An 18,853-nucleotide genomic window follows, 5' to 3' on the forward strand; every position below is an offset into this window, starting at 1 on the left:
GAGGCAGAACCTGGGCCAGTTGTTCCTTTAATTTCTTCACCTCTCTGCCATACCTTGTCCCACCTCAGGTGTCGGTCCTAGAAGAAATAGATCACAGCTGGCAAGGGAGACAGCCGCTTAATTAGGGGTTACCAGATCTCCTTGTGCTCGCCGGACCTCAAGTCCTCCGCTACTGCAGCCTGCAAGAATGCTTTTTGCACCTAATCTTCCTGACACATCTCAAAAATATTCTTCCAGAATAGCCCATTCCCAGTCTTGGACAATGGTGTTCAAAATGCCAACAGACCTGGAGTCCAGAGGGGCTCCACCCCACCTCAAGACTGCGCCAAGTCGGCCTCTGGGTGACTGAGACCCAAAGGTTAACTCTAGTTCCTCCCGCCTCCCCTCTTTTTTTGCTCCCTCTCCCCATGTTCCTAAAGCCATATTAGGATGGCAGTCTGCCCTCAGACTCAATTCAAAATGGGCCATAACTTGACCAGGAGCGGCCTGGTGCCCAGAACTCTTGCCTGGGGGTCTTGACTCTCACCTCACGTTTCCAGAAGGCACGCAGGAGACCCCCCACCACCCCCACCCCCGCAATCCCACATATTTTATTGCAGCACCACAAAGAGGAAAAAAAATTCTATTTCTTTCTAAATACGTTGCTTCCCATACAAATTGCTGTTTTAGAATATACAAATAAGGTTCAAGCTGTAAAACCTAGCTCTGGGGATGGTGGGCGAAGGAAAGGGAAAGAAAGGACCTTGCAAGAGTTTTCTTCTTGCTGCTCCAAGACTCCTGGAGAGGACGCGCGGCGACCAAGGAGGTGGGGAACGCAGGGAGCTGGCCTGGAAATCTTCAAGTCTCTGGTTCCAGCCCAGCTCCAGTCACAGAGCACTCTTAAGTTCAAGGTAACCTCAGATACCCGCGCCCCGCGGTGGGCTCACCAGTTCCAGGAGACCAGCGCGGATGGCGCCAAATGCTGGTAAGCCGGGAAGAGACCAAGGGCAGGGCCAGGACTGAAAGCTGCGTAGCCCGGGAGAGGGCAAGCGGCAGCCGCCGCGGGGGCGCCGCACTTGTCCGGGGCTGCGGCTGTGCCTCCCTCGCCACCGCCGCAGGGCTGCCCATCGCGCACCAGCACCGGCACCACCACACGGCGCAGGAGGCTAGGCGCGGCGCGCAGCTCGGCGGCGGCGAGGTCGGACGACCCCGCAGCGCCCGTGGCACGCGCGCGCTTCAACTTGTACCGGTGGTTCTGGAACCAAATCTTGACCTGCGTGGGCGTGAGGCGCAGCAGGCGAGCCAGCTGCTCGCGCTCCGGCGCGGAGAGGTAGCGCTGCTGCCGGAAACGACGCTCCAGCTCCAGCGTCTGTGCCTTGGAGAACAGCACCCGCCGCTTCTTCCTCTTCCCAGCATCTGAGCCTGGCGACGCGGGTCGCGGGGTCAGCCGCTTGGATGAGTCAGGAGGGCTGGTCTCTGGGATGCTCTCGTCTGAGGCTAAGGAGACCGCAGAGAAGACAAGGCCGGGTGAGGCTCGGGATGCCCTTCAACGCGCCTGCTACATCTCTCCCAGGGGCGCACGAGCCACCGGCTGGGACACGTCTCGACCTCCTCACAGCTGTCAGAGGCCAGACCTCTCTCCAAACCTTCATTCCTATCCTAGCAATGACCAGGCCCAGAGAAACCTCCTAACATCAGCACTAGTTGCTCTGTCAGATGAACTTAACCCGACCTGGGTCACCAGGACCAGCCTTTATGGGCTGATTGCTCTACGGTTTCCCTGAGTTTGCACACCCCTGAGGTAGACTGGGCTTGGCAATGCTGCCATCCCAGACAGAGACCGGGAGAATGGGACCATGTTTTTATTGGGATTTTTAAAAAGATATTTTATACTGGTTTGCATATAAGGTTCGTATACATTTTATTTCACGCTGTTTTTCATTCACTATCCTTCATACAATCATTCCCATGGGAGCGCCTTTTAAATACTTCTACTCCTAGCAGCCTCCAGAAGCAGAAATTCACGTACGGGAAGTTAGCGCAGAGCCCTTGGCTCTGCTTTAGGGCCCTCCTGACCCGGACGCGCAGGATGTACAACCTGGAGCCTTAGAGATGAGTTTCAGGACTGAGAGAATCCCTGATCAAGGATTTCGGGTTCCCAGTCAGACCTGGGCCATGATCTCAAATCGCCCCTCCACCCCGCCAGGTCCCTGCGCTCACTCACAGGGGTAGTGTCCGCGTTCTGGCTCCAGCCAAACGGCGCAGGGGCCCAGGCGCAGCGGCGAGCGCGGCTCCGGCTCCTGCCTCCGCAGGTGTTGTGCGTCTAGCTCGGGCAAGTCCAGGAGGCTGCGCACGGTGAAGCTGAGGCGTCCGGTGGTAGCCATGGCCTACAAGTAGGCGGGGGCCAGGCTAGCGAGGAGCCGAGGGGCGGCGGGGGGCGCCACTCCTCCGGGTGGGTGTGGGAGGCGCTCGCCGTGAGCTGGCCTCCGGGATATTAGCGCGTTTACAGCCCAAGCCCTGTTTATATAAGGCCCTTTCCCCACCCCAGGCAACTTTGAAAGCCGAGGTTCGGGTCTCTGGGTGTCAAGTACCTGAATGAGTGTCGGACCAAAGCCCCTCTTCGCCCAGAAGGTGCCACCTCCGCCCACCGCCCCGCCCAGTTCCCCCGCCTCTCTGCGCCCAGTTACCTCCCAGAGGCGGCAGGAAGCGTCCTCGGCATTAGCGATTCTGTCTGATTAACCCAAAGTGGGAACAGATAATGGGGATTGTTACCGTTGAATAACATCTTGGGTGGCGAGCAGTGACCACTACCCGCTCGTTCCAGCCCCCAACTTCCTCCTCCTCCTTCTAGGTTAGCAGGGCCGCTGGTCTGGTGGGAGAGCAAAGGAGGGTGGGGCAGCATGGGTGGGTTTATGAGCACCCAGGAATTCGTTCCCTATTTGCTTTATTCCTCAAGCTTGTATGCTGGAGTGTTAGTTTCCCCACAGTTATCCACAAAGTGATTTACAAGGTGATGTCAAGCTCTAGCGCGCTCCCTTTTCCCTTATAGTTGGGTTCCTCTAAGGGTTTAAGGACAAGAAGTTCCAGTCAGGCACTGCGGAGAGTCTGGACACCTCTCCAGCCTTCATGATCAAAGGCCACATGGAGTTCCCACATCCCAAATGTCTCCAGAGTTAGGCGGAAGTGTTGGTTGTATCAGGGAACCCTAGCTAAGCATCCATCGCTCCAGGCTGACAAAGAGATCTAGCCTAGTTGCTCAGTTCCGAAGTGCCGGTTTGCTGCCCCAGTTCCACCTGGTCACTGTCTGCCACGAGCTCGGAGCCGAGACCCCTCACCCCCACCCCGCCACAGAGCTGGACCCAGATATGCTCTGGAGCCCCACGGGCGGCAGCACTGCCATTCGAAGATTTGACCGCCTCCTTGGCCACCAGCTGCTCTGGTACACTCTGCATGCCTCGGCTTGGTTAGGCTGCCTCAAGCTTCAGGGCCAGTAAAGAGACTGCAGTCTCTTCCTCCAAGCAGACCTCCGGGTTCCCTCTCTCATAAGTGGTCACCACCAGGGCCAGACTGGTCTGGGAGGGAAATGATTGGGAGAATTAGAACAGGATGTGTCCGACAGAAAAGCTAGCTGCGGATTTCTGGGCTCAGGTTTTTCGGACCTTCTAGTCTTTAAAATAAATGGTGAATGTCAAAGGGGTGCTTAGCGCGCGCTCTAGGAGACCGCTCCTTTTAAAGCCAAATGTTATAGTTGGTTCTTAAGTTTTGGTAAAAGCTGAGATGTTCAGGTAACTGCACTCTCTCTGGATCCTGGTTTATTTAAAAGGGACCTGGACTGAACAGGAGCCTGGCTCTGCGATGGCAGCCCCTCCAGATTGCGCAGTGCAGCCTGCAGCGTGCTGGGTGGTCGGACGGAGGCTACCCCAATGCAGGCCAACTGCTAGGCCGTGGACAAAGGGGAAATGGAGCTCGACGCCCCGGACCTGTTGGAAGCATTTGTTCCAGTCAAGATTTTGCATTTGTTCAGTCCAGGAATAATGCGTGATTGACGCCAGCTCACAATGCGCTTTAGTGCGTGGGGATAAATCGGAGCTTGTCCCGTGTTGTCATGGTTTTCAATGGGGTTCAATGGGATTGGGGGCACGATCAACTCTGCTGGCCATCTCTCCATGGCCCTGGCAATACAGATTTATTAGTTATGTCTTTTTAAATAAGATTAAATTGAAATGACTTGTCTGTCCTCCCTGCAGACAGGGTTGGGGAGGGTATGAGGGTGGGGAGAGAGCTCCAGCAGCGGATGTGGGAAATTCCGCGCCCAGCCCAGCGTCTCCAAGCACCTCAGCTCCTGTGTTCTCCAGGGTAGGCAGAGGGTAAAGGAGTCACAGCTTGGTCCAGGGCCTAGTGGACTTCTTCCTGGCCAGTGAGGCAAAGAGAGGTCCTTGACAAAAACAGTCCTAGGAAGTGTAAGGATAGACATAAAACTGGACTTAGGGAGAAGTGCGAGTGCTGGCCTAGGGGTCCGAGAGGTAGGTACACATCCTAGCTCTGCCTCTGGCTAGCCTTGGTCACCTCACCACTCTTTCCTGTTATCTGAAGCAAAAGAGAATACATTTAGTCATTTCAACTGACCCTGGCAAATGCTTTATTCCAAGGCTTTGGAATGTTTCTAGAACCCTTTACTGTAGCGTTTACCCGTGTATCTTACCTTTCCCCTTCGGTTCCTTGCCCCCTCATCTACAGGAAGCTGACTCCAGGACGTTGTCAGAGCAGATTGGGCCTCCTTTAACTTTACCAAGGACTTTCCAGCACAAGATGGGTGTGGTGGTTGATAATTTTGAGAAAAGTGGCAAGCCAGGTGTAACAGAAGAAAGGGTCTTCTTCCCTCACATGTCTGACCTCTCTTAGCCTTTTAATCTATTTAACAACCTAAGCCTACGCTAACTTGTGGAAATAAGTAAAGGGCGCTCTTCAATTCTTAAGAGCTCTTCAGCATCAAATATTTGCTTTTACTCTTAGTGTTTGGCTCCTGAAGCAGAGATACATCCTCCATCCAGCAATTGTGCTTTGGGGAGGATCTCGCTCTGGGGTTAACTCCACATACTCTTTCTAGGTTCCCATTCTCTGTCCTTGGGAACAGAGTTGGCAGCAACCCAGACTGAGTTGTGGATGTTGCTATGTGCTATGTGTCTTAGTTGTCCCTCCAGAGGGTTTTCAGAGGCAGAACCCTCTGTAGGAAGAAAGTGCCCATTTTCCCACCATGCAGCAGCTGGTGAATTCCAACTACCTGCCTTTTTTGGCAGCATCCTCCAGAGCACTGAGTTATGAAATTCTAGCTAAACTCTTTATCTCCTGGCTATAGAAAATCCCAACTTCTCTGGCCTGTCCTGAGTAGAAGCCTCTACTTACTTCTTTCTTAGGTGCCTTCATTAGGTGCAAATAGCCCAGCCTTCCAGTCCATCTGGTTCCAAGCATTTCTGAATCAGCTCTAAGGTCTAGAGCCTTGTGACTTCAGGAAATTCGTCCAGGTAAATGGTGTCTTCAAAAGAGATTATGTGAAAGATGGTGGAGGATCAAAAAAAATTTTTATAGGTATATTGTCTCTTCACATCAGAAAATCTTGAAGACATAGAAGGTGAAAACTAATCTATGGAATCAGTAGTTATTTGTGTTTTACATAGATCTTTGTGAATCCAAAAGTTCTTATAAATGGAAAGATATCTATATAAAACATAAATATCTATTGATTCAATAGGGCATATTCTTTTAAAGATGTAAAATATCTTTTTCATGTTTCCTGTATTTGAAGTTATTTTGCAATTCAACACAGCTAGTTATTATCATTATTCTATTAAATAGGTATTTGTTTCTCTCTTAACCACAATAAGAGTTTTTAATCTTTTGACATCTGTGATAGAGTGAATATATCACTTAATATATGCTTAAGCAGTCTGCATTAATCATCTTCTCAACATTTTATCCAGAGATTATTTTCATTGCCATGTGCTTAAGAATTTTAAGACTAGAAAATTGTGAAATAAAATGAAAGTATCTTGATTTCTTTTAAAAATATATGTGTGTATGTACACACATATATATTACACACATATATTACATACACATATTACACACACATATATATTACACACATATTACACACATTACATGTATGTGTGTGTATATATGTATGTATATATATAAAATCTGTATTTTACATTTTTTCATTTTGGTTTAGTGACAAAATCCTGCAAATCTATATAGTGTTGAAGAGAAGTAACACTGCAAATTCCCCTTGGTAGATGGAGAATTCTGAACTGCCAGGGCATTTTTATTTTCCTCATAGCAACTGCTTATCCCTCTTTATCAGTATCTGGTTAAGATGGTGAGAGGAAAAGTAAAGTAAGCTTTTGACGTTTCCAGGAAGAAGTGTCTTGAATGGCTTTAGGATGAGAAGAAAAGTCAGTATTTTAAAGTCTTTGACATTCCTTTTGAATCCTAGTTGTCACAAATAAGCAAATGTTCTCTTTTTATGGTTAATAACAAGTGGTAGGCCCATCCTGGTTGGGATTCTTTCTTTTATTAATGAAAGATGAGGAAGACAAAATGAGAAAGAATTACTGAGGCTGGGGATTCAGTATATCTGTAACAGGTGCTTTAGATTTTATATTATGCAAAATGATGAGATTTGAAATATCCTACCTTCAGTCTAAAATATTGGTTACATTGACTTTTTGTGTTATTGTATTCTAGAGGGGAATCCCCCCTCCCCAAATACATTAATCTAGTGACCTGGAAAATTTAATAATAAACTACATAAATGTAAAATACATCAATTAACTAAAAACATAAATATATTTTAGTAATCAACTATCGTCTTCTTTCCTTAAAGACCTAAAAGGAGAGAGGAGTTTTTTTTTAAAAAAAAATTTAGACAATTTTATTAAATATTTCTGACCTTTCCCATGCCTTTCAGTGGTAACATAAAGGTAGTGGTGATATCATTGAATGCAAATTGTCAGAATAAAAATAATGATAGTATTTTGGGAAGAGAGTACTATCTTTAGGAAAAAAATACTTTATCAAATGAAATTGTCTGTCATCAAACATCTTATTTCTACATATTTTAAAAATACAGGTATTCTTTTGTTTTACTGATACACACACATACACAGTTTGTATCGCCTAAAGATTCTTAGTTAAGTTTACAAAATCAGCATTCAGGCTCCAGATCTTACACTTTATGCCACATGTAAACAACAGGGTAGTTGGCCAAAGGGGCACATTTTATGATGCTCACTACGGGACCTCACACAGAACTGCCTAGAGTACATGCTTGTAGTCACCACCACTTACTAGAAGCTAGTTGCTAATTTTTTTCTTAACTGACCCAAGCATTCTAATGCCCCTCTCTTTGATAATATCTTTACATTGTTCTGAGGTCAACATTGGTAATTTTAAAAGGGCTACATAATGAAAATGAATTAGTATTTCTGCTTTACTGGACAGCTATTTAAACTGAACACTAAACCAGTTACTAAACAAAAGAAATATTCATTAATTTTTGGTGGTGACTAGAATTACTATCTTTCTCCTAGAGCTAAAGAATCATTGGTCCATTTTCTTTTTTGTGGTAATTAGACAGCTGTTTTGTTTTTGTTGTATACCATCGAATAAGATAATAGTAGTAGTGATATTGATATTTTTATATATTTGAAGATGTATACAAAGTGCATTTACTTGTTATCCTGAGGCAGGATATATTTTCTAGAAGAAGTAAAGCAGAAGAAGGTATTTGGTGAGGATCCTAGTGTTCTCCTTCATAGGAGTGGCTGGGAGTGAAGAAACAAGGGAGAAGGGCAAATAGGACCTAAAAAAGAGAGTCTACTATAACAGAAGGTAAAAGAAAAGAATGACTATAAGAGGGAGTGCTTTATTGGAGAGCTCTGAATCTTCAAATCTGTGTATTAGATTTATCTGAGTTTAGATTTGATCTCATTAGAGTTCAGTCAATGATGCTTTGATATTCTTTGCTAATGTTCATTGTTAAAAATTAATGATAGCAGATAAACTTTAGCTTTTAAGTACCTCAAGCCAAGTGTTTTGAAAGGTTCTATTTTGTTTACTATTAAAGTTCCTTTGGAAAAAAATATGTTCCCTCTTTTTTACTGGAGGTAAAAATGTACAACCAAAGCATAAAATGATCGCCTGTAGCAATTTCTACACACACACAAATAGGAAAGTAAAAGAGCCGTAAAAGGCTACTAGGTTCTCTGGAAGCCCTTACCCAGTGAAGGTAGTTTTCTTTGTATTCTTGATTAAATGGGTATTTGCATTGAAGTCACATACCACACAAAGAAAACAAAACAAAATAAAAATGTCCTTCGTGTTCTGTTTTTCAATCATTTGTGTGAAGGAAGTTCTGGGCCTTTATCACTGTCAGTGAAAAGTTCTTCATTAAAAGGAGACATTCCACTCACCCTGCTTCTCGTGCACAGGAAACTTACCATGGAAACTACCTCTGGAACCACCAGACAAATATATAAATGACAAAGATTACACTAGGCCCTTTTAGTTTAGATTTTTCTCAACAGGATATGAAGGGAAATGTTTAGAGTTTCGTGAAAAATGTGTTGCTTTGTTTGTCCTGCCCTGAATCTTCAAATCTGTGTATTAGATTTATTCTAGTGAAGAAGCAATTAATAAATAGTGTTACTGAATAAAATACTCAATACTAAGATATATATATAATACATATTTAGCACAGCTTATGTAAGGCAAAGGTAAATTTTGTAGATGATTTTAAAAAAATAAATAACAGTTTTAGTATCTCCAAGGTGAAAAACCAGTGTTTAATGTATGCTTGTATATTGGTATATTGTTTAATATGAGATAACAGTTTAAAAAGGACATTCTCCTACTGGACAAGTTTCTTTTGTCTAATATATTCCAGCCTACACTGTTGTTAATTTATCCTTAAAACATAGTGTTTTGTAACATGAAATTGAGGAAATTTAAAAAGCACTTCACACAATACTCATTCTATATTTTTTTTAAATTCCACCTGCTTGTCAAGTTCTCAGTTAATTTATAACCACTTCCTTGGTTACTGCCCCACAATTTAAGTGAGTCTGTTTCCAGCTGTCCTCTGTCCATGGTCCACATGACCAGCCATGGCACAATGCTCTCTGAGCTGTGTGCTCGGTTACTTAGTCTCATTCTCAGCTACTTAGATCAAATGAGTTTAGAAAAACTAGACTGATAGAACTCTGGGTGACTACACCATGAAGACATGCACACTCTTTTGCAAACATAATAGGAATTCACACTGGGAGTGTATATACTGGATGTGAGGGGGAGAAAAGATTATCAGATTGAATTTTATTTTGCTTTTTTAATTTACCTACTTAAAAACAAAAAATTTTTGAAAACAACAATTTTTTTCTTTAGGCAAAGGAATTGACTAGAAAATCATTTAGAGGGAGAAGTCAAAGAACTTATAAACATATTTAAATATATATGTAATTATATACCTACTATATAATAAATATTTTATATGTTACATATATGTTATATATATAAATTTAAACATTCTACTCTTACTATCAATATTATCTTGTAATGATGAACTTTGTGAAAGCTCAGGTTATCATGTATCAGGAAATATACTATTTTATGAGTAAATTATCTATCCCTGAGGAGTTTAGCTTTCTGGTTTCTTCTATATTAATAATTCAAAGAAAGAACATATTCTTTGTAAAGGAAGTAAAAAGATAAAGATCAAACCTATCCAGTCATCATAAGTCCTCATTTTAAGAGTGTCCTTCATAGAACTATTAGAGAAATCATACAAATATCTTTTTCATGAGTTAATTCTTACATTATTTAGAACCTTTATTATTCAAATCCTAGAGGAGCCAGCGTGGGGTCTGCCATCAGTAGGTTATCACAGGAGCAGCCCCAAGGAGTTCCACGGGAGAACCTCAGTGTCTCTAATTGAATCCGAGGTTGTTTGCAGGGAATGGATGGAGGGTGGTGTGACTGAGAGAAGAGAGAGAGGAGAGTTAAGTGTCTACCTGGACTGGTAAAAGTCTGTAGCTTTTACCAGCTGGCAGGTAGGACAGGGAAATGAGTGGCAGGGAGTTCTTTTTATCTATCCTCTCTGGAGAGGCCCAGCTGAAAATTTAGAGGAGAAAAGGATGAGGGGTCTGTTCAGAAGCCAACTGAGAGACCCAAAGACTTGACTTTTTAAAATAAGTCCAAATAGATAGAGGCTGATAGCTAGGAATTTGTGAGTTATAGTTTGATTTTAGCAATGTGTCCATGACTAGTACAGTGTGGTTTTATCTGACCTAAGTTATATTTGTTTCCAAACCGCTTAGGCTCTCACAATGCTAATTGGATAGCCAGAAACCTTTTCAAGTTATATTTTTTTTTTAAAAAGTGAACTCAGCCTAGCAATGAACATAGATTGGAAACTTGTTAAAAGCCAGTGAGAACAAATGGGTCTTAAATTGAAGATGAAACAAAGGGAAGGTGGGGGCAGATCCCCTAAAGTCAATAGGCAGAAAGCCACACGTGCATAATGGCCCTGGGAGCGACCACCCAAGGTGATGTGAGTCAATTCTGGAGAGATGCAGAGACCTGGAGCCTGGGGCCCCGGCAGCCACTCAGATCTCTGCTCAGGAGGAGCTGTGTCGCCCTCATTCTGCTGTACTTAATGCTTAAACCCACAGTTAATGTTCTTCTTCTATCTACAATCACAATGGCCTCTGGTGTCCAAAGTTTGCAATCACAATCTTGATAGATCCAGAAGACCTTTAATGAGACTGAGTGAGCACTAAATAGATTCAATTGAATTATACAAATAGATTCTCCTACCTCACTCTCCAACACACACAAAGCTAACTACCCATGCAAGAGGTTTACCAGGAAGCAAAAGTTTGCGATAATTGTAAGCCACAAACATATCATAAATTAATTACTCATTAACTCTGGCTGTTGAACTGATTTACAGGCTGATCTAGTACAACGTAAGAAAGATTTAGTCCAAAAGAAACAACCTGATTTTTCTTTCCAGCATGCACCTGATTTTATTATCAGGCCAGATCTAGGTTTAATGTCTGACTCTATCAATAAAATTTGAATGACTTAGGTAAAATGTCTTCATCTGTAAAATGGAGATAATGACATGTGTTTCATATAGGGGTGGTGTGGGATTGAGGAGACATAGCTGTAAGATTGATGAGATATTATTTGTAAAGTGTGTAGCCCAGTGCTCGCCTCTGGTTAGCAGGTGCTCAGGAACCCCTGATAACAAGTGGTTACATGATAAACTACTGTATAGCCTAAAGGTTGGCAGTTTGAATCTGTATAGAAGTTCCTTAGAAGACAGGACTGGTATTATTCTATAAACAAGTTTCAACCTTGAAAACCCTAAGGATTTGCTCTACTCTGTAGATGTGGGATCACCGTAATTTGGAATTTATTCTAAAGACAACTAGCAACAATAGCAATACATTATAGCAACTATTATTAAAATAATCTATCTTGAGGAGTTGGAAGGCTGAATTTTACCTCCATAAAGCCAGTGGAGACAGGACCACTGGAGGCATAGTGTGTAATGACTCAACCTGCTAACCAAATGATTGATGGTTCAAATCCACTAGTTATTCTGCAAGAGAAAGAATGAACTATCTCTTCCAGTAAGGACGTGAAGCTTTGGGAACCCAGTGGAAAGTTGCTGTGTCAGAATTGTATCCTAACTGCCTTGATAGTAGGGGGTTTATTTTTATAGCCAGTGGAGAACTGAAGCATGTTGAATATAATTCAACCTCTTCATTCCATAAACAAAATGGAGGCACACAGAAAGAGGTTGTCTGATGCTGAGAGAGAAACCAGTTGACAGTGTTTCACAGAGCCTGGCTCAGGCCTGAATCTTCCTAAACTAGGTTCTTTCTACTTCAGCCCATTTTGTATTACTAGTCACTGAAGTAGCTTTTCTTCTTCTAACAGGAAAAAAGCTGCCTGTGGAAGAGATTTCCTTAAATTCAGCAGCATTACATAGACACTCCAGTTTCAGACTTTTGACTTGAGGCCTATTTATGGTTATGTCGCTCAAATCTCTGCTCACAATGCAAAGGCTGTGCTTGCACTTAATGGAAGGATTGAGCGCTGGCCTCTGAAGCTGTAGTGCTGCCATTCCCAGAGTCCCTCCATAACAGCTTCAGTCCCTACTGCCTGGCCCCATGTCTGTATTTCAGGGTTCATTCTTCTCAGACTGTAAATCTCTTAAGTAGCATTTGAGACCTCTCAATTCAGCCAGAGCATCTTACGGTAAAAGTTCTCAATGAAATGCCATGGACGAACACAATCAGATGAATTGTAGTCAAGAAATCAAACCAGGTACTGTGCTGGGCAAATCTGTTACAACAGATCCCTATAGGGACTTCAGAATAACAAGCTTCAATGCCACTGTGAGGACACTCAACGCAAGGCATGGTATTTTCAATTGCCTGTTATGCATTCAAAAGCTAGACAATGAAGAAGAACGGTGGAAGAGGAATCAATATCTTTGAATTATGGTGCTGGTGAAGAATATGGAACTTATAATGAGCTGCTCGAAGAATGAACAAATTTGTCTTAGATGAAGTACAGCCAGAATATTCCTCAGAAGCAGTCATGGGAAGACTTCTCACATATCCTGGCCATGTTATCAGATGCCGACTAGGCCCTGGGGAAGGACATCATGCTTGGTAAAGCAGATGGTCAATAAAAAAGACCCTCAACAAACTGTTATTTCAACACTGAGCTGAAAAATCACATCAGCTGGAAAATCACGTTCATTGTAAACATGTTTTAGGCCCAGGCAAGTTTTCATTCTGTTGGGCATAGAGTTAATATTGATTGAAATGGATTCAATGGTACCTAGCAACAACAATAAAGGAAGGGACCAGAAGCTCACAACAGATTGCTGTTGTTGTTGTTGTTATGTGCCGTTGAGTCACTTGCAACTCATAGCAACCCTATGTACAACAGCCCTAACCCCTGCTCTGTCCTGTGCCAATCTCACTGTCTCCAACACACTTACCCTGATTTCCCCAGTCACTGAATAAATCCACCTCATTGAGGGTCTTCCTCTCTTGAGCTGTCCCTCTACCCTCCCAAGCATGACATCCTTCTCCAAGGATTGCTCCTTCTTGCAACATGCCCAAAGTATGTCAGACAAAGCTTCAGAATCCTTGCCTCCAAGGAGCAGCCTGCTTTAAAACTATCCAGGATGAACGTGTTTGTTTTCTTAGCAGTCCATGGTATATTCAATACTCTTCTCCAGCACCACAGCTCAAAGGCATTAATTCTCCTTCTATCTTCCCTACTCATTGTCCAGCTCTCTGATGCATAACAAGAGATTGCAAAGACCATGGACTGGATCAGGCACACTTTAGTCTCCAGAGTGACTATTGCTCTTTAGTACTTTGGAGAGGTCCCTAACAGCAGACTTTCCCATCGCAATATGTCTTTTCATTTCCTGGCTGCTGGTGCCAAGAGTGTTGACTGTGAAGCCAAGCAAACTGAAGCTGTGAACAATCTCAGTTGTTTCACCATCCATTCTGATGCTGCCAATTGGCCCAGTGCTGAGAATCTTTGTCTTCTTGATATTGAGCCTAAATCCATATTGAAAGCTGCAGTCCTTGATCCTCTTCAGTAAGCGTGTCAGGTCCTTCTCAGTTTCAGCAAGCAGGGTTGTGTCATCTGCATAACACAGATTATTGATGAATCTTCCTCCAATCCTGATGCCACACTTCTTCTCATACAGTCTAGCCCTCCTGGATAATCTGTTCTGCATACAGATTGAAAAGGTATGGAGATAGGACACATCCAAAGAAGAGGAAATAGAAGATTTCTACCAGTTTTTACAGTCAGAGATCGGTCGAACATGCAATCAAGAGCATTAATAATAATAATAATGGGTGATTGGAATGCAAAAGTTGGGAACAGAGAAGAAGATTCAGTAGTTGGAAAACAGGGACTGGGTAACAGAAATGAAGCTGGAAATAGAATGATTGAATTTTGCACAGTCAATGACTTATTCATTGCAAATATGTTTTATAAGAAATATAAATGCAGGTTATACACATGGATTTCACATGATGGTAGCATATGAATCAGAATGATTACATCTGCAGAAAGAATCACTGGAGAAGCTCACAACAGGTAGTTCATAGAAAAATTCTCAATAATAGAAGAAGAGTGTGACTCATGAAAAGACATATTCTTTAGGAAGTAAAAGGAAAATGCATTAAAATTTTAAAAAAGAAGGAAAAATGGAATCTTTCACCTACCAGGGAAAACTGGATTAGAGAGAATAAGCTTCATAGGAAAGATGCAGCCTCATACTCAGACCCAACACACTGCCCTTCAGGTTTCTAAGGCTATAAAATCTTTATGACAGGAGATGGCCCATCTTTCTGCCACTTAGCAGCTGGAGGATTCAAACCCTCCCCTTTCAGTTAGTAGCCTGACACCGGGCCTACACAAGGCTTTCTCTGGAAGGTAGATGTGAATGATGTAAGAAGACTGTGCATTTGATTCTGTGAGCTCTGCATTCCTCACCCAAGCCTGCCCTGCACCAGCTAGAGCATGAGCCGCCTCCTGCAGCTCTAAATACCCATTACCTATGCCATCTCAACCAAGGCCATGCAGCCTACAAAACACCACCGACTCCTATTCCCCTCAAAGCTCACTTAGGCTTACAATCAGCACAATTCTATTTCCCTTCTAGTTGCCCTCTGAACATTTTAAATATGCTAATTCCATCCACTTAATTGCAATGAGAGTTGAACAATGAGAAAGAAGGATGTTAAGAATTAATGTCTTTGAAGGGAGCTCTGATAGCCTAGTGGCAAGAATCTGCACTGCAACCCTAGAGGTACTTGGTTTGAATCCACCAGATGCTCTGCTGGAGAAGTAGGGGCAATCTCCTCCTGTACCAGTCAGATCTGACTTGGCGGTACACATGCACAAAATAATAATAAAATAATTTTTTTAAAAAGAATTGATGTCTTTGAGTTGTGTTAGAGAAGAGCACTGAATATTCTACAGACTGCCAAAAGAACAAATAGATATGTCTTGGAAAAAGTGAAGCCACATGCTTCGTGGAGGCAAAGACAGAGAAGCTTCACTTTGGACATGTTGCTAGGAGAGGCTATTCCTCAGAAAAAAAATATGATACTTGCAAAGATGGAGGGTCAGTGAAAGAGAGGAAGGCTCCAAATAAGATGGATTGACAGCACTTCACCAAAGAAGACATTCAGATGGCAAACAGGCACATGAAGAAATGTTCAAAATCTCTAGCTCTAAAAGAGATGAAAATCAAAGCAACTATGAGATATCATCTCACCCCAGTAAGAATAGCAAAATTTAACAGAACAGCAAACATCAAATGCTGGTGATGTTGTGGAGAAATTGGAATCCTCATTTACTATTGGTGGGAGTGTAAAATGGTACAACCACTATGGAAGGCATTATGGCTCTTTCTCAAAAAGTTGGAAATAGACCAGATGCTCTGCTGTAGAAAGAGGGACAATCTCCTCCTGTACCAGTCAGATCGAATTTGATGGTACACACAAAAAATAATAAAAATAAAGCGTGCAGATATTAAAAAAAAAAAAAGTTGGAAATAGAAATACCATTTGACCCAGTAATTCCACTACCGGGAATTTACCCTAAAGAGACCATAACTGCCACCCAAGCAGATATGTGCACATCCATGTTTATTGCAGCTTTGTTCACAATAGCAAGGAGTTGGAAACAACCTAAGTGCCCATCAACAAACGAATGGCTAGAGAAGCTGTGGTATATTCGCACAATGGAGTACTATGCAGCATTAAAAAACAAGGAACCTATGAAATATTATACAAAATGGGTCCCCTGGATGACATTATGATGAGTGAAGTGTCTCAGTCACTAAAGAACAAATACTGCATAATGCCACTGTTGTAAAGTGGGACTAACATGGTGGGGGAGGTGGGAGACTGAGAAAAAAGAGGTTAAAAATGTATATTGCATTGAAACAGTAGAGGGAGAGATTTGTTTAGGAGGAATATATAATTAGATATTATTGCCATGACAAGAATCCAGAATGAAAGCTGCATTGTAGAGTGGGCTAGTGGGGGAATTGTATAACAATGATTTTTTGAATTATTTTTAAAATTTATTTTACAAAGAGAAAAATGAACTGGGGGGCGGGGTGGCCAGGAAGGAAAGTGTGCAACAATAACTGAATGGAAATCCAAGATCTCTGTAAGCTTTCATTAAAGTTAATAATAATAATAATAATAAAAAAGATGGTTTGATGGAGTGACTGCAGCAATGAATCCACATGTGTCAGATATGATTGAGATAGCACAGAATAGGGCAAGGTTCCAGTCTGTTGTTCATTGGGTCACTATGAGTCGTACTTGACTTGACAGCACCTGACAACAACAGTAACAATCACATTGCATGGGAGCTATCGTGGCCTAGTGGTAAGAAGCTGTGCTGACAACCCAAAGGTTTGAGTCCACAAGCTACTCTGTGGAAGAAAGATAGGCAATCTCCTCCCAGGTGATTTACTGCCTCTAAAAACCCACTGTACAGTCAGCTATGAATCGATTCCAACATGACTGTATATAATTACAACAATCAGATTGCAAGTCTTCTCAGGACCTGTACCACATTCTAGGTTTCTTCTTCATTCTCCAAAAGCAGTATGTGTTGTTTTTTCTTTTCCATAGAAAAGAATATATTGGCAAATGGACTTTTAAGCGTAAAAACCTTGCATTCATAGAAGCATGCTGCTGCTTTGCTACATGGTATCCAGTAAAATAAGAATAGGAGACAGGATTCCTTTTCCGTCCAAGCGAAGTGGTGCAAAATCTTTTCTTATTTGAGATATTGTGTAATGCCTCTGGCAAAGGGTATGTTGATGGGGATGAGAGGTCACATTTTATCTGAAGGAACTGGTAAGCCTTCTGACCATAGAGCGAGTTAAGACAATTCTGCTTTGTGCTCAGAAGTTCTGGTCTGTGTAAGACACAATAGATGGTAACAGCTGATTCAGAATAGTTACCGTCTAGTGTATAAATATGTAAACATGGGTAAGTATGTATTTAGACAATTTAAAAGTGTGTCTCATTTACCCAATTATAAACAGCTGTCTGAGAGCAATTACAATTTATCATGTAAATGCTTATTTGCATAATTCAAAATATGAATATTATTTGCTTGATAAAGAAGGTAAATAAAAGGCAACTCGAACTTTCTCATGCTTTGAGTTTTATGCTAAGTTTTTAATTTATAGGGGGGGAAGTAGCATCTCATTTTAGTAGGTTTTGATAATAGTTAATTTAACAAGACAGCAAAAGTTTTAAAGTAAAAGTGGCTGGGTGAGAAGTAAGGAAAGATATCACAATACCCATGAAATTTTTCTATGTAGGAAAGAAGAACTGCTTTACAACTGTTTTCATTGAAAGTAAATGTTTAATTCTCAAATCCTTCAGGCTATTTAGCATATAATTTTATGTACCACAATTTGATATATACATACTTTTTCTGCTTTTAGTTTTTTAAAGTGTAAGATAATACTTCCAAGCATTCAAAATAATATCTCTCATTAAAATATTGCTATTCTACATTTATGACTTCAACTAATAAAAAGATATTATCAAACTTCCTCTTAACACATTATCTAAAAAGAACTAACAAAATAATATTCAATCTCTGGGTACTGAAACCAGAAGCTCAAGTCCCTTGTTGTTAAGTTAATTTTAACTCATAGTGACCCCATAAGACAGAATAGAACTGCCCCTTAGGGCTCCCAAGGCCATACATTTTTATGGAAGCAGACAGCCTCATATTTCTCTTGTAGATAGAGCACACCTATCTTTCTGTTAGCAGCCCAACATATAAACTACAGCATCACAGCGGAATTCTCAGTACTGAAGGATCCTGAAAGTCTCTTGCTCCTAAGAACAACCCATCGCTTTGCCTGGTTTTAACATTGTGTTGTTAGGTGTTGCTGAGTCCACCATGACTCACGGGGAAGGAGAGATGAAAACTTTACCCTATCCTGCACCATCCTCACGATTTCCACCATGCTCAAACCATTATTACTGTAGCTGTGTCAGATCATCACCTTGAAGGCCTTCCTTTCTTTCAATCACCTTCTACTTTCCCAAACATAATGGAGCTCTGGTGGTGTAGTGGTAAGGAGTTGTGCTGCCAACACAAAGGTTCAAATCCACCAGCTGCTCTGAAGGAGAAAGATGGGCAAACTTCTTCTGTGCAGTTTATAGCCTCTGAAAACCTCATGTAGGATCAGCTATGAATTAGTTCTGACTTGTGGGCAGGTAACAACAATATCTTCTTCCAAGGGCTGGCACTTCTTGACAGCATGCCCAAATTAAATGAGAAAAAGTTTTACTACCCTTGCCTCAAAGAAGCACTTAAGTTGCATTTCCTCCAAGACATTTATTTGTTCTTTTGGCAGTCCATGGGATATTCAATACTATTAACTAACATCACAATGCAAAAGTACTAATTCTCCTTGTTGTTTGCCTTTGAGTCAGAACCAACCCATAGCTGACCCTCCACCAGTCTTTCCGAGACAGTAAATTGCACGGGAGGAGATTGTCTACCCTTTTCCTGCAGAGCAGATGGTGGATTCGAACTTTGTATCTTTGCGATTGCAGCACAACTTTTCACCACTAGGCCACCAGAGCTCCTGATCTAATCTGTCCCATCTAGCGATCTAATTTTTCGAAAATGTGATTGTTGGGTTTTTTTGTTTTTGTTTTTGTTTATGTTTTTTTTGTGGCCTAGTCAGTAGGGAATTCACTGCTAA

At 42.1% G+C, this 18,853-nt stretch overlaps 1 protein-coding gene across 1 annotated transcript; it reads right to left on the reverse strand.

Moving 5' to 3' along the window:
• Positions 1 to 922: 922 nt before the first annotated feature.
• On the reverse strand, positions 923 to 2,363 carry NKX2-8 (NK2 homeobox 8). Its single transcript, XM_006891562.1, has 2 exons — positions 2,204 to 2,363; positions 923 to 1,476 (listed from the first exon to the last, which is right to left on the reverse strand). Exons 1-2 carry the CDS (start codon positions 2,361 to 2,363, stop codon positions 923 to 925), a joined length of 714 nt encoding a protein of 237 aa, XP_006891624.1.
• Positions 2,364 to 18,853: the final 16,490 nt, after the last annotated feature.

The sequence above is a fragment of the Elephantulus edwardii genome, unplaced genomic scaffold (assembly GCF_000299155.1).
Source record: "Elephantulus edwardii isolate Elephantulus edwardi_28Jun2011 unplaced genomic scaffold, EleEdw1.0 scaffold00100, whole genome shotgun sequence".
NCBI lineage: Eukaryota > Metazoa > Chordata > Mammalia > Macroscelidea > Macroscelididae > Elephantulus > Elephantulus edwardii.

Coding starts and splice junctions, on each gene's coding strand:
- NKX2-8 (XM_006891562.1), bottom strand. CDS start 2,363: ATGGCTACCACCGGACGCCTCAGCTTCACCGTGCGCAGCCTCCTGGAC. Junction 1,477..2,203: donor AGAACGCGGACACTACCCCT/GTGAGTGAGCGC, acceptor CGGTCTCCTTAG/CCTCAGACGAGAGCATCCCA.